The following is a 16,284-nucleotide window of genomic DNA, read 5'->3' on the forward strand; positions in this document are numbered from 1 at the left end:
CTTCAGGCTGTGGCAAGACCAATTTGCTATTTAATTTAATTTTTTCAAAGAATGGGTTGAGATTTAAAACTATATACTTGCATACGAAGAGCTATCAAGATAAGTACTTGTTTTTGAGAAAAGTCTTTTCAAAAATGAAAGATATTGAATTTCATATAAACAACAATTCTGAATCTATACCTCATCCGAACAAAATATCAGAATATTCTTTAGCTATATTTGACGACTTACGACTTAATCGTGTACCTCAAATAAAAGAATATTTTTACTATGGGACGACATCGTAATATTGACACTGCATATTTAATTCAGAGTTATGGAGCTACACAGAAACATTTCACTATGGACAATGCAAATATGATTATAATCTTCAAGATAGATTTATTAAGTCTGAAATTAATTCACAGAGATCATGTTGGAGGAGATATTTCTTATAAAGATTCCGCTCAACTTTGTTGTAAAGTTTGGAATCGTAAACCTCATAATTTTGTAACTATTATGACTGAGTGTGGAATTAATAGCGGCAAGTACCGAGATTCGCTCAATACGTTTCTTACCGTTCAGTAGAGATTAATTCTTTGTGCAGTCATGTTGTCTGAAACACACAGCAGGAAGCTGAATAGAAAGAACGTTGGTTTTAATCAAAAAGATTAAGAAATTGAGAAAAGTAATCAGCGACAAGCATAAAAGCTCAGTTAATTTTGAAAAACGATCAGAGGAATACAATAGGAAAACGCTCTCACCGTTGATAGAGCCCATAATTGAACTGGGAGAAAACAAATCTAGTTTTCACTCTTATCATGGTGTAAAACCAAAAAAGGAAGAGGTAGAAGAGGAAGAAGAAGAAGAGAGCATGGAGATTGATGATGAGCAGTCGAGTTATGATAAAAGCTATGGGAGTTCAACAGGCAATCTTTTAAGCTCAACTAAATTTGAAAACAGTTTACTTGGTTCTAGTAAAAACGATGATGTGCTGTCACAATATCTAAAAACGTTTCATGTGGAAAAATTGAATAATTCAATTAGTTATGGAATTTCATACAATTCTAAAGATGACGTGTATTATATTGGAAATCAGCAAGTAATATTCGATAACGGTTATATAGATATTTATAATGAAAGATTTCGTTTAACACACGGTCTACTTGAGTTATTATTCAGTTCAAGACCGAATTCGAATCTTTACAATCAGAGAGATCTGGATAAGTATAAAAAAATCTTAACACTTACAGGCATACATTTAGATTGGAGAGGCTATGTTAAATGAAATCAGGGAATTGAATCACAAATGATTCAGAAGTTATTTCCCAGTAAAAAAATTAGTAAAAAGAAGGAATGGGGTTTATTGAAATTTGCAAAAAATAATTCTCATGATAGAATTTATCAATACTTTGATAATTTTGACGAATTAGTGGGAAGATTAAATTTACTCTATTCCTCAAAACTGCTTCTGGCAACACTGGACATGATATTGAGATCGCCTCTATAATTGAAGAGCTAAAAGAAGCAAAACTAATTGTTTAGTGTTACGATGACTCTGCATCGATTCAGTCGGATTTATACACCTAGTGCTGGTGGTGGTGGTGATGGTGCTGCTGCTAATCTTATGTGTGATATTGACTTGATAACACAGAAAATAATCGAATCAATAAATCAACAAGGAATCAGCGAAGCTGTGAAATTTTATTTAGATTCGCAAATAACCAAACTCGTTTTGGAAAATACAGAGAATATCGGAGTGAGCATAAATGAAAGAGAACATATTCTAAGTTCATTACAAAATTTTAGCACAAATATTGATAAAGTTATTGCAGAGAGAACTCTAACTTTTAGAATCTGCTCTAGGAGAAGTGAAAACTTCAACAGACAGCTTTTCATCCCAGTTGGTGAGTATTAACAACGATAAAGTTGATAAAGCTTATTTAGATGAGAAATTAAAAGCCATATCAGATAAAATTAAGAATTTGGAGGTGCTGGACAGAAACTATCTCAATACTAAATTAAAACAGCTTAATACAGAAATTTTCACTGAAGTAAATGAAACACACCCATCACCAATTGATAAGCAATATTTAGAATCTACTTTGCAGAAATTGACTAGTTCTTCATTAACAAAGGAAGAGTTTGAAAAATGATTATCTGAAATGGCGAGTGCAATAAAAGCTAATATTATGGACGGTATTGAGCAATTCATTACAAAAGATGCTATTGCTTTTCTGATTAATCAAATTGCAGAAAAGTATGCAACTAAAAATGATATAGGAGATTTTATTAAGAAAAACGAGATGGAAGTCGCTGTGAAAAGCGTTTGTGATGAAATAGCTGAGGCAATTGAAAATTCGGAAGAGGGCTCTGTTATGAGACTGCAATGTTTTGGCTCCATTCATAGATTATCTTAATTTATTCATCCACAGAGTGGCCTTCGATATTGTGAGCGGATACGCACGCGTGAGTTTTAATATGAACTGGATAGAGGCCAAACAACATAACCTTACAGAAAATCAGGTAGCCGAAATTATTACAGAAAAAATGGGTTTAGCACAGTACAAAGGGGTCGTATTGACCCCGAAAACATAAAATCTTGTAAAAGGATAACACTTGACATATTATGAGAGAGAGAGTGAAATTTGAAGCATAGTGAATTTAAATGGTTAAACACATGCTGCTTCAAGATGAAGGCGGCAAGTATAAAGGGCTTAGTCTCTGAAATTATATGAAAGGATAACACTTGACATATTATGGGAGAGTGAAATTTGAAGTATAATGAACTTTAATGGTTAAACACATGTCACTTCAACACGATAATATCAGTCTAGACATTTCTTCATGTGTCTATGATTGAATGTAACGGTTTGACCCCGAAAACATAAAATCTTGTAAAAGGATGACACTTGACATATTATGAGAGAGAGTGAAATTTGAAGCATAGTGAATTTAAACGGATAAACACATGCTGCTTCAAGATGAAGACGGCGAGTATAAAGGGTTTGGTCTCAGAAATTATGTGAAAGGATTTGGGTTTTGAATTCTATCCTCATGATTGGTTTGTGCTAACAAAGGTAACATTTTCCGATAATGGCGAAATTCACCTTAAAATTATCAATGTTGATAGTGAAGGTGACTTTAAACATACTATTAAGTTGCCAAAAGAATATTCAGTGGTTTTGAATGAGGATAACATCAGAAGTTTTAATTCTTGTTCATGGGAATTAAATGTGAGCGGAAATCACATATTCTTAAAACAGTTTCATGGTAACTATAGACGTTGAGTATTATTTTCCCCGAGTGAAATAGGTCTGAGAATATGTAAGTATTTTTAGATATGCTAGCTCATTCCAATTATACTTACATATTGTCGGAGAAAACACTTAAACAATAACGACTTGCATGTTTGTACAGCAAAAGAGCTCAATTTTTTACACATTCATAAACAGTTTGATTGAACTCTTGACTGTCAGTTGGAAACCAAGCATAATATGATCCATTATAGAACTTAGATTATTGTAGAGATTCACTAGTACAGTATAGCAATAGATTATTAAGCAATAGATGTAGAGAGAGTCATTGACCTCTCTCTCTCTCAATTCACTAGTACAGTATAGCATTAGAGAGAAGGATTCACTTCAATCTGTCAGTATAGCATTAGAGAGAAGGATTCACTTCAATCTGTCAGTATAGCATTAGAGAAGAGGATTCACTTCAATCTGTCAGCATAGCAATAGAGAAAAGGATTCACTCCAATCTGTCAGTATAGCATTGGAGAAAAGGATTCACTTCAATCTGTCAGTATAGCAATAGATGTAGAGTGAAGGATTCACTTCAATCTGTCAGTATAGCATTAGAGAAAAGGATTCACTTCAATCTGTCAGCAAGGGAATTTTTTCCCCCTCAAAGGGAAATTATTTTTTCTCTCACTTTCTTCATCCCCTCATCTATACTGGGGAAGGGGAAGGGGATAGAGAAAGAGAGATATCTCTTTTCATCCCCCTCATCACCACTGTGCAAGGGGAAGAGGAAATCCATTTTTAGAAAGAGAGAGAGAGAAAGATATATCTCTCTCTTTTCATCCCCTTCATCCGACTGGGCAAGGGGAAGGGGAAATCCATTTTTAGAAAGAGAGAGAGAGAAAGATATATCTCTCTCTTTTAATCCCCCTCATCTTCACTGGGCAAGGGGAAGGGGTTAGAAAGAGAGAGAGAGGAAGATATATCTCTCTCTTTTCATCCCCTTCATCACCACTGGGCAAGGGGAAGGGGAAATCCATTTTTAGCAAGAGAGAGAGAGGAAGATATATCTCTCTCTTTTCATCCCCCTCATCACCACTGGGCAAGGGGAAGGGGTTAGAAAGAGAGAGATAGAAAGATATATCTCTCTCTTTTCATCCCCCCCATCACCACTGGGCAGGGGGAAGGTGAAATCTATTTTTAGAACACCCCCCAACACCCCCCACCCTGCGGGCGGGTGAAGGGGAGGCGGGATGGACCAGGGGGGAGATGGGTGAGGGGGTTTTGGAGCAAAAAAGTCAGTCCAAACTCTTATTTTGTATCTACTGAATCCCACAGCAATGCGGGCTGCCTATCTTTACCAGCTGCCTCACTTTCTTTGTGTTGCTAGTCCATTCCAGTTAGTATAGAGTTCAGTGGCTGTAAAACGCCTCAGCTGATCAACACATCACGACGTGCTATTGGTATAAGCACGGAATAAGCATAAAGTAGTGTTTCTTTCCTCTGTGGTATAAGTAATATGTAGTCTAGTCTATAGTATATTTTCATATAATTAAATGAAATAGAGAAGCCATTTTAATTTATTCCTGATTTGAGACATCTTGAGTCTTGCTTCAAAATAAATGTTGGTGTCCTGAACTCTATCTACAGACCTTTGTTCAACCTGCTAACATTACATTATAATTTGTTAAATTTATAAAATTCTCTCATGAATGGCAATGACTACAAGTTTATCTTAATAATGAAAAAATATTGGATGAACACAAACTTTTTAAAGGTCTGCTTCTGAGAAATTGCTTTTCTGTAAGGTGGATACGCCTATATGCATAGGCCTACTTTAAGGTTCTCTCGCGAATGAAAATAGATAATAGAATCTAAAGGTGCTAATAAAATAGATAAAAGAGATATATTATCTGAATTTCTTGATAATAAACAAATTAAATTAAACAACCTGAGTAACAAAAAGTCGGAACTAAAGTGTACCCAATGACTAAATTACAAAATATACAACTTACTATGGCACTAATCAAATATGCATAAGAAGGAAATATCCATGTTACGGTATTTCAATTCTCAAATTAAAATGGACTATTTTTTTCTTTTTCAAAAGTATATTTACCTTTGAGTGGAAATGATCTAGATGAGAACGAAATAGCACTAAATTGACCTCAATTACAAACATTGACAACTATTGAGATGATGTTTAATGATATTAATAATAATAGTCTAACAACAATAATAATGGGGGTTCATTAGTATTTTAATATCGAACCAAACTATTAAAGTATTGAAATACGTCAGTAATTAAACTCTTGAATTGATTGCCACCTATAGTGCCAAGCATCTCTACAAAATAATGCCAGCTTTACCCAATCCTTGCCGTTCAAAAAATCAATAAATGCATCCTGGTTAAGCTCAATAGCTCCCAAATATCTTCTTCTCCACTCTGATAGAATGGGGCATACTGCTAGGAAATGGAAAATATCCTCGTTATCCCCTTTGTTACATAATGGACAGCTTATGTCTCTATTTTCCAACCACGGCTTGAATTTTAAATCTATTAATCCACATCTTGCCTTCATCACCCATTTTACAAGCGTATGGCTGCACAGCTCTTTTATATAGCTCGCAGATCCTAGACTTAAATTCAGTGTTCTGTAGGTAATGAATATAATAATTTGCCGCTGTTGTACCTCTTGAAAGATCTTCCTTGAAATTCTCTCTCACCTTATCCAACAACTTCAACATTTCACTCTTCCAGTTAGCTATATTCTCAGAGGAAAAATCCGAATTAATAATGTAGGCTACTCCGTTGCCATTTGTATCCATGCCTTGTACCAAAAACATTTCTCCCTTATCACCTCCACAGCCATAATCTCTGGTAATCTATCATTCCCCATTTTCAAAACTTTATTTATGTATTGAAAATGAAGCTTCAATGTATACTCGAAAAATCAGCTTTTCATCCGTTTCAAGAAACAATATGTAATTTGGTGTGTTATTTGGAAAAGCAAACAATCTTTTAATATAGAATCGTTTTAGTTTCTCAATGCTATCACATTTCTGAAACCCCCACACTTGTGCCGCGTAACAGATTATTGCTCTACTACATGCATTAAATAATACCGATTCAGCTTCAAGATTGATTTTATTGTCATTTATCACTCTGTTCCAACCAACATTCAAACTCAATTTTGCAATCTGTATCCTCTCCTTCATGTGCTCCATGCTCATTTTTTGTGTGAATGTCACCCCCAAATATTTATAACTGTTAACTTGCTGCACTTCATTACCTCCAAAAAACCAGCGCTCATTTCTACCCATTCTTCCACCGTTTCTGAAAACCAAATTTTTTTATTTTTCCAGGTTGACAGTTAGATTTCACTGCTCGCGATACTGTTTATTATTATTTATCATCCTTTGTAAGCTAACAGGAGAGTCTGACAAGAGTACAATATCATCGGCGTACGTTAGTACCCTTATTCGTTTGTTTGCCACTAGTATGCCTCCCTCCAGAGCAACATCCAAATCATTCAAAAAGATTGAGAATAATAACGGGCTGATCACGCATCCCTGCCTTAAGCCCATCTCTGTAGCAAAGCTCTTTGTCAGGCCATCTTTACACCATACACTAGCAATTTTTAAACTATTCAGTGCTTTTAGTATACATACTAAATTCATTTTTGTGGATAAACCTAGGCAGAATAACATGTAGGAGAGAGCGCTTCTATCTTCTATCAATAGAGTCGAACGCGGCTCGGTAATCGCCGAAGAAACAGTAAACTTCATTTTTTATAATCTGCAATTTTAATTGAATAATAGATGCAAGAGTGAAAAATTATCGACAGTTGAATAACCTTTTCTCTAGCCAGCCTGATATTCATTGAGAATATTTCTGTCCTTGACCCATTTATCAATTCGTTTCAACAAACATCCACAAAACAGTTTGGCGATAACGTCCATAAGTCTTATACCTCTATAGCTCTCTACATTTTCTCTCTCTCTCCTTCCTTGTAGAGTGGGAACACGATCGATAACTTGAAACTGTCTGGCACGTCACCCGAGTTGAAAATTGTATCAAATAGAATATTATAATCTTATCAATTAGACTCGACGGAGCATTTTTGTAAAATTCATAGGAAATGCGATCCACTCCTGGTGCTTTATTATTATTAGCTTCCTTTATAACTAACAACAACTCTCTCATTTCAAAATTCCTATCCATCTCTAAGTTCTCCACTATAGGGACTGCATACTGTATTGGATTACTTATCAATTGAGGATTCCATTATTTGAAGAAGTAATTCACCCAATCTTGAGCATTTATAGAATTCGAAAAAAATGTATTCCTATTTTTGAACTTATTTAATCCATCCCAGAAGCTTTTTGTATCCCTTGCTGAATTTAAATTATCAATAAGTCTGCAGTTGAACTCTTTTCGCTTTCTCTCGCACAAACTTTTGAATGAACGTTTCACTTCTAGATAATTTATCCTATTATATTCAGAGTGGTTGTGTCTGTAAAATTTCAAAAGAGACATGACTGTTTTTCTCGTATTCCAACATTCCCAGTCAAACCATGGTTGCTCAAATTTTATATTTTTTGTCCAGGCGCCTTTATCTGACGACTTCCTGACGCCTCTATTATACAATTTTCTATATTGTCCATTGATTGACGATTATCACTGCCTTTTACTACTTTAAGGTTCTCTCACGAATGACAATAGCGGGAATTTATTATTATTTGCAGATGCAGGATGACAAGCGGCGTTACGCTGATATATGCTCGAATTTGAAAGTAGTGTGTGAGTGTTATTAGAGTGGAACATCTTCTTAGGCGCGTCATCTCACAAATAGCCTATATGGAAGTTGAGCGTTGTTGAGCTGGTGGAAAATGGGTGATATTGCCTCGCATAATTTGGCCATAATACTTGCGAGCCTGCTCGGCATCTACAATTGGCGGTGGTGCATATAGCCAAACGAAAATCATCTTCGTAATGATATTCATGAGAAAGAATTCCTAAGTAAAGGGGAATTCCAGCTTAGTTGAAGGTGGGCGCTGCGCCCGTAATAAGCTGTCATAGAAACAAGTCGTTCTAATTTACAGCCTAATACTTCCGTTGCACCGTGAAAAACTGCCATTGTGCGCCCGACGTCCCGAGTTATATAATGGACGTCGCCATTACCAACGCGACTACAATTTCAATCAGACATTGCCAGGGCCGAAATACAGCCGATAAATAGAATCTTTATCAAGTTGTCAATGGTTTCAATATAGCTTTAATTCTACAGATAATTTTTACTTTCCTTGCTCCACCACTACACCACTACTGTGGGTAGAGAGAGTAGGCTATTGCTATCACCCTAATTTCAGTATTACAGTATTACAGTACCCTAATTTCATAATTTTTGTACGCTTTGAAGCCTCCTGAGCCCAGAAACGTGTTTTCTACTTCCTTTGCACTTCCACCTAGGCAACAAAATTATTGTTTTAAAAAGCTGAGGATTGATCTTCATCTGTATTTTCTGCCGTTCATTATAAATGTCCTCAACGCGTTTCCACTTTGACTTCTGTGAATGTTTTTTCCTCCATGTGGGATAAACTCATTCATTTTTCCAAAGTATAATTGGAGCGAAGTGCAATATAATGGCAAGAAAAGTGGTGTGAGTGTCCTTCACCAAAATTTTAAAGATGATATTGGTTAAGATGATTGAAGACAATGAAGTTTTCCTGCTGCAGTATGAATTCGATTTCACCAATTTCTGAGTGTTGCGTTGATATTTGGTCCTATTCATGACACTGGGAAGATATTGCGTTCAAAAAATACATATCATGGATTTCAATCATTAAAGTACAAGGTATTAAATTTTCAGAAGTTAGGTGCAGCTATTCCACCAAAATGTTGAGGCAATCCAGCTTTTGGACAACTCAACATTGACGAGGAGATTGAAAAGGAAGAAGCCTCTGGTGTATACCTCCAGCCAGTAATGCTCAGTGAAAGTGGAAAAAATTAATATATCAATTTAGTGCAGTGATTATGAATGAGCTAATTTAAAACAAGAAGAAGCTATCACAAGATTCTTCTTGTAAAATGACTTGAATTATTAACTTAGGATAGAAAAAAACTGATCGTTAGTCCTAGTACTAGTAACAGTTATATACAATAAAAAAATGTGTAGCTAATATCTAGTGAACTGTATTATCTCAAACCTATGTGAGTGATGATACAGAATATATTATTTTTCTATGAACTCCTCCAATATAATGTTGAACGTTTTCACGAAAGAGAAATCGCCTTTCAATTATGGAATGAAAAGTCTTCTAGGAATCATATTACCTAATTGAGTACGGATTTGAACTATTGGCTTCATGATTAATGACACCAGTTTCCAATATCATATTATATTACCTTTGACCTTGATGATATTTAAGAATGCAGTTCCATGCAAGTGAGGACGAATTTTCTTGTTATATGAGAGCCACTTCGTTATGATGCTTGTTCCTCGGCGTTAACAGTATTTAGAAAGGGTCTTATTTGAGTCTAAAGTTGTTCTCACTTTCTTCATGCAGAAAATTTCGCTTTGAGTGTTCAGAAATTTGTAGAGCAAAGTTATCTCATTATCACCACTCGACCTGGGATAAGCTCACTCATATTACAACAAGTTCTTTTGGCAGCCAAAAACTCAGTAAAACATAACAGAGGAGCTGGGTAAGTCAACTCCCACCCACAATCAAACATTGAAAATATAGAATTAGGAAAGGTTTAAATGTTACATGAACTAGGAATCATTCATATTCCAGCTTTTCTAAGTTGTATCTCCTGAATTCTGAATAAATCCAATGAACTTGTTAAATGAATACACCCTTAGATATTATATAGTATGATAAACAAGGCACATATTATTTCAATTTCCCAACTCATGAGTTTCGAACTATTGTTCACAGCAATCACTACACAAATTTTAGAGTTGAGATATTAAAATATTCTTTATCAGTGCTCAAATCGGTTGAAAATCTTCTATACTTTTCCAGTGCAAATTAAACTAGTCCATTCACCAGAATATTCCAATGGAGAATGAATTTGAATTTAACGCTCAGATATCCGATTCCCATTCATTTTCGAATTGAATTACCCACCTTCATGCATGTATTCTGTGTTGAAAGCGACGAAAGAGTCATAACATGGCTTACTACTGAAGCAACAGCTTTCTGAAATGATAATTTAGAGTCGTAAAATAAAATCTTGCCAGGTCGTTTGCATTTGTTACTATGAAAACCTTGGTAACTTCACTTTATAATGTAGGATCTGCATAATAAACTTCAAGTACCGTTATAAGCCACTTGAATTTTTACATTAGTCGAGATTACCTCGGAGCCTTGGATTTATACTTTGCTTCTTTTTAGTGACGCTTTAAACTCAACTTCGATAATAACTTTGAAGAATTAATTAATTTTGAATGATATGATAGATTTTAGTGATGGTTTTTGTCCTTCCCAATTCACTTCCAGGGGTTGAAGGATTAGGGAACATGTTTTACGTCGATTAATGTGACCTGGCAAGACCTCAGCAATTTTGCTGACTATTCCTGAAAAATATTCCCAGAAATTCTCCTCATTTGAAATGGAGATATTCAATCATTCTATTATTAATATAACTATTCAAATAATATAATTCAATATGATATTTATTTTTCTATCATTATTAATTTATTGGGAATGCATAATTCTATTTGTCATTCTGTGCCATTCTTCCTTATTAATTCATACTCATTTATAATCCAATCATGATCATCAATATAATAATTAATAGAGGATATAGCAGTTAATCATGAGCCCCAAAGACAAGTTCCCTCACACATTGCAATTATTATCACAAAATTTGATAGAGGAAAATTTTGCATGATTTCTGAGAATACCTCGATACTCGCCTAGTCATGATTGAGTAAGCTTTAATAGAGTGATCTATGAATAGAGTTATGCCAATACCTACTATCTCTATAATAAAAATTAATGTCTGTCTGTTTGTTTGTTCCCCATAGACTCCAAAACTACTTGACAGAACGGCATGAAACTTTGGGAATGTGCTGTGTGAATATTGGTGATGGTTTCTGACCAGAAATTTTAATAGGGGGCTAATAATAATTATATATTAATCCATTTTACAGATCTATGTTTTCGAAATTGTCGGCCGAGCGGCTAACGTAGAACGAGAAGATCATCATGATTCAAGATCATGTTGTGATAATATGATTCAGCATATGAACTTACCAGCTGTTATTAACACGTCACTCTGTGATAAAATTGTTCACTGGTATTGAAACAGTAGTTTTAAGCACATTTTAAGTACAGTAGTAGGAAGTCCGTATTGAGATGTAAATAAAAACATTGATTGTCAGATAAATTTAATGATTCACCAAATAAAGACAAGTGTGACATGAGATACATTGACGTTTTGGCGGTACAAAGTTCGCCGGGTAAGCTAGTTACTTATAATAGGTATAGTAGGTATTGGTTATGCTCACCTGGTTAAGGCAGGTGAAGCCCCTTGGTTAAGCCCACCCCCCAAATGGGCTAATACTGACTGATAGAATTATTGGCTCAGAATCAAGCCAGTTGTTCTCTGGAATGGTTCCCATATTATATACACTGCCGCCAGGTATAATAAGTGAGAGGATAATATTATGATATAGGATGCTGTAAATGAACATCGGACGAATAAACTTATTCATTGAACAATTAAAATGGCTGACTCTTCATTCCCAATAAATTATTGCACGTCGATGAGTTTCATGGTTGATGTCTATCGATCATTTGATAAATTTTATACTCTCGACTTGAGTTGCCCAGCATCTCTGAACTAACTTGATATTATTTAATAGACTCCTCCCTCTCATGAAATGAGAATGGATTGACGAGAAAAACATATTATTAAGATACCATTGATGCATGTCCGCTATAATTTTTGTACTCTGGATCGTTTGGGAAAAATATTCTATAATCTCAATTTCCAGCTAACATGAAAGACCAACTTTAACCTAATATGGGAGTTGAGAATCATATCAACTTTTAGCTCACATAACTATTCTCGTTATAAAAGGCATAGTCTGCTGTTCTGGATTCTGGAGCGACTCAACTGCAATCCGCAATCGATGCAACATGGGCTCAAAATTCTCATGGTCTGAATTTGTTTGTATGACTGTCATCATATGCAAAATAAAAGTTCAGTTCAACTGGTATTTTGTCTTCTATTCTAATGTCACACTTGACACTAGAATTTATTGTAGAGAGAAACTTGAATTTATATCATTGATCTTTCATCACATTGGAATGATCTGTCCGTTCCTCCAGTATCTGTTAGCTTGGAACAGCTCTGTTGGGGGAAAAGTTCCCAACTTTTCTCATGCAGGAAGTCCACTCAATGTTTCTCTTCGGCTTGTGATAAGTTTCTACAACTTAAGAGTTCAAGATAACACTGATTAACTTTTGGAAGATTCTGCCCCAACTTATTCGAAAGCTGTTCTCAAGAATACCTACTATGAGAGCAAACTGATCTCCTAATCTGGAGAAGTATAAATTTGCTCTTTAAGGTGTGGATCTGGGTATCATGTCAGCGGATGAAGTTGAAATTATAAAAAATTGAAGTACTAAATGATATTTGTTTTCCCATTCCATCCAAAATATTGTTTTGTTCATAGTTTGTACATAGAAAGTTGAGTTCAATCACCTGAACTAGATTACCAAGACATCCAAATTCCATTCTCATTGACAGAGATTTATCACATTGACAGAAGACAGAGTACACCAATTGGAAAGGAGAAGAATCCACAAGAATATATTTTGGCAAACAGTGAATCTTGGCGCAATTCAAGAAACATTATAAAACACTTGCTATTCTGAAAACTGAATATAAATTTCTCATAAAAATTAAAATTTCAAATAAGAATAAAATTTCAAATAAACCTCAAGTTTTTTATTGTCGACAATCTAGGGTGAAGCATTGGGAATGGAACAAATTCCGGAAATAATATTTGAAGATTATGCAGCTCTGATCATCCAAGATTCTTCATCATCCAAAATTCAGTCTTATCCCTCGAATTCTTCGTAGCTGTCCTCTCAGTTAGTCACTTTTTTAGTTGTGGGCAAAGTAAAACTGATGATGGTACTCACTGCAACACAATCAATTTTATTCCTAAGACTCATCATTGGAGGACATAAATAGCCATTGTTTGTTGAATACATTTCAAATAGGTAGTACATTCCTCATAAATTGAGAAAAAACAGGATTCGGAAAGCAGTGTATCAATGGTTTTTGAATCAATAATCTCTTGAACAACACTACTGAAATTACAGTTGAAAATGGCTCGATCGTTATTATAAATATGAATCATAGATCTCTCAGAAAATGAATCTGTAGGATAAGCTGATTCATATTCATTCATCCCATCAAATTTGTATCACTCATGGAAAAAATAATTTTCACGTTCCCATCATTTTTTCCCATGAAAATAGAAGAATGGCGAATGAAAACATATCCCAGAGAATAATCATACACCATCACAATTCTTCCTAGTAGAATAAAGACAATTTTATCCTCCGTTTGAGCCAGGTGTCTTCAATAATGTACCTTAGAGCATTGTACCATTGCACTTGAGCCTGTGTCGTTGGAAGATAGTGTTCAGAATAATATGTATATTGTAGAGTATATCTCTTATGAAATTTGAATTGCCTGGAAAATTTATAATATTTCAAAGAATTATATTTCAAGTGTTAGCTTACCTATGAGAGAAGCTATCAGAATCCAAAGGATAACTACGCAATGTGAATCAAGAAGAGCACCACAGATTTGGTTTGCGGTAATCGTACCAAGTCGAGCTGACATTAAAGTAAGACAGACCGCCATTGCTCTGGAATGAGAGAAAATCAAATTATATCATTCACACTTAAAACAATATGAATGTGTAACATACTACGGAGTGCATCTTACATGTGATGAGACTTGCCTGAAATTTGTTGGGAAGACATCGACTACTAGATTGGTTATGACTGGTATCGACGCTCCAGTGAACATCATCATAGCTCCCATTTCAACCATAAGAATGTATGTACCCTCAGTAAAAGTGAGAAGGAATGTAACAACTGATGCAGCGAAAATTGACACACCTGAAAAAAATTGTTGCTGTTCAATAACAATTCATAAATTCTCTTTAAGAATTTCACTAATGGACTTGAAATGTATTCCTAAATAGACTGATAGCTGTCTATTATAGTTTTCAGGAAAATATCTGCAAAGATGAGGAGTACAAGAGTACGGAGCAGTGGTTCGAACGTATAGAGACATGGATTACTTCAGGTAATAGTAGGCTATCATAGAGACCAATCTTTTTCGAATTTATCAGAATTGTTGTTATGTATCATCTGTACTGTTCGAGTTGTACTGTACAAGAAATATCGCATAAGAGAAACTTTCCAGAATTGGAAGGACGTATGACCTCCTCAAAAGAGTAGAATTTGAAAAATGCAATACTTATATATAGTTTGCACTCTCTGGAGTGTAGAAGGATGTATATTCGTATGACCTCCATGATTCAACTCATAATTGAACTCCCTCATAATTGAACTCCATAATTGAACTCAATACGATTCTTATTACCCTTTCTCAATAATCTCTCATGCTTTGTTGTTGACATAATATTTTTGTTGGCAGATATTAATGTCTTACGATCCATCTTGATTACAAACTTTAAAATATGTTAGTTTCTTAGCTCTACTTACAAAAATGTTAATTTGAAGATCTTTCATGATATGACATATAATATAATAAAATATATTTATCCTGATATAAGATATATTTATCACTTTGGAATCGTCTTTATTCAATATCCATCAATTGAGTTTTAATGGAAAGTTCTCCGTTACATGGAGAAGTCTAAACAATATACTATCACGAATGGAATGATTTTCTCCTCATATCTTATGAAATCAGTTTGATTCATTATTTTCCATGATATATTATGCAGAATTCATCTGTTGACGAGTCATATGAACAATAGAATCTAATTTACACTTGTATCCTCTGGGATTTCAATAATTGATATTCACCTGAATCTGAGTAGATACACATTTCTTGTAATCTAAATGATTTGAGAGATCTGATTCACTGAAACTACATAGTGGAAGTATGATCTTGAAACTACATGATGGAAGAAACACTGCTCCAAACTATCACTTGTCTACTTGAACTGAATAAAGACTTTTTCTTTAAGGTGAGGAAAGATAAATTTTAATCCTTCTAAATTCATTAAGATATGGTTATCTACATTATAAGAAAGGAAAGAACTGGCATATACACGTACGGTAAAGGAAATTCAAGCAAGAATTACGCATCATCACGTCTGAACTTCTAGACTGATCAACTTGAAATTTTGCTTATAGACTCTCATTTTACCGAGGATGGTTATAGACCTATTTCAAATTCAACAAGATCTCAGTAGGTCTAGTTTTGTCAATTTCAAGACCCTTGCGGAGCACCGGTTACCTGCTAGTCCAAATATTTTTGAATATGTTCGATATTGATTTATATGAACATTCATGTTTCACTTACACAGCACTGCTTTCTTTGGAACAAAATTCATGAGTAAACTCATAAAAACCAGTGTGAGTGTCATACATGATGATATGACGAGCATTGTGATGAAAACTCTATCGCTCACTTCCGATTTACATTCCTCATGTGACTGTATGTCACTATCTATTCTAATAATACTGCCGAAAATCGAGTCTGGTCCATTTTTATAAGTAGCAGTCTTGTTTCTTGGACTATCATAGTTCTGAACAATGTGACAGAATGTTGCTGGCGTGCCCCCATTTTCTGCCACAAAAATAGCGATACGATTGCCAGTCTCTGGTAGCCACAGACATATGCCATTGTTGCATAAATACAGCAAGAATTGTATGCTACAAATTAGAGTGATGTCTCTCCTGTTGGGTATTTGAAAATTGGGACGGTTTGTTCCCACATTAGCGAAAGAAAAGCACCAATTTTGCTCGATCCACTTTTGAA

General features: G+C 34.7%; 1 protein-coding gene across 1 annotated transcript; it reads right to left on the bottom strand.

Annotated features, from left to right (window-relative positions):
- Positions 1 to 13,172: 13,172 nt before the first annotated feature.
- LOC120356178 lies at positions 13,173 to 16,172 on the bottom strand. The gene is made up of 4 exons (XM_039445056.1): positions 15,826 to 16,172; positions 14,225 to 14,384; positions 14,001 to 14,128; positions 13,173 to 13,390 (listed from the first exon to the last, which is right to left on the bottom strand). Exons 1-4 carry the CDS (start codon positions 15,908 to 15,910, stop codon positions 13,338 to 13,340), a joined length of 426 nt encoding a protein of 141 aa, XP_039300990.1. The 5' UTR covers positions 15,911 to 16,172; the 3' UTR covers positions 13,173 to 13,337.
- Between the last annotated feature and the right edge of the window lie 112 nt (positions 16,173 to 16,284).

The sequence above is a fragment of the Nilaparvata lugens genome, unplaced genomic scaffold (assembly GCF_014356525.2).
Source record: "Nilaparvata lugens isolate BPH unplaced genomic scaffold, ASM1435652v1 scaffold6064, whole genome shotgun sequence".
Lineage (NCBI taxonomy): Eukaryota > Metazoa > Arthropoda > Insecta > Hemiptera > Delphacidae > Nilaparvata > Nilaparvata lugens.

Excerpts from the sequence above, each read along its gene's own strand:
- LOC120356178 (XM_039445056.1), bottom strand. The coding sequence starts at position 15,910 with ATGCTCGTCATATCATCATGTATGACACTCACACTGGTTTTTATGAGT. Across the intron at positions 14,385-15,825 it reads TCCAAAGAAAGCAGTGCTGT|GTGTGTCAATTTTCGCTGCA; the intron begins GTAAGTGAAACA and ends AATTTTTTTCAG. Across the intron at positions 14,129-14,224 it reads GTCTTCCCAACAAATTTCAG|AGCAATGGCGGTCTGTCTTA; the intron begins GCAAGTCTCATC and ends CTCTCATTCCAG.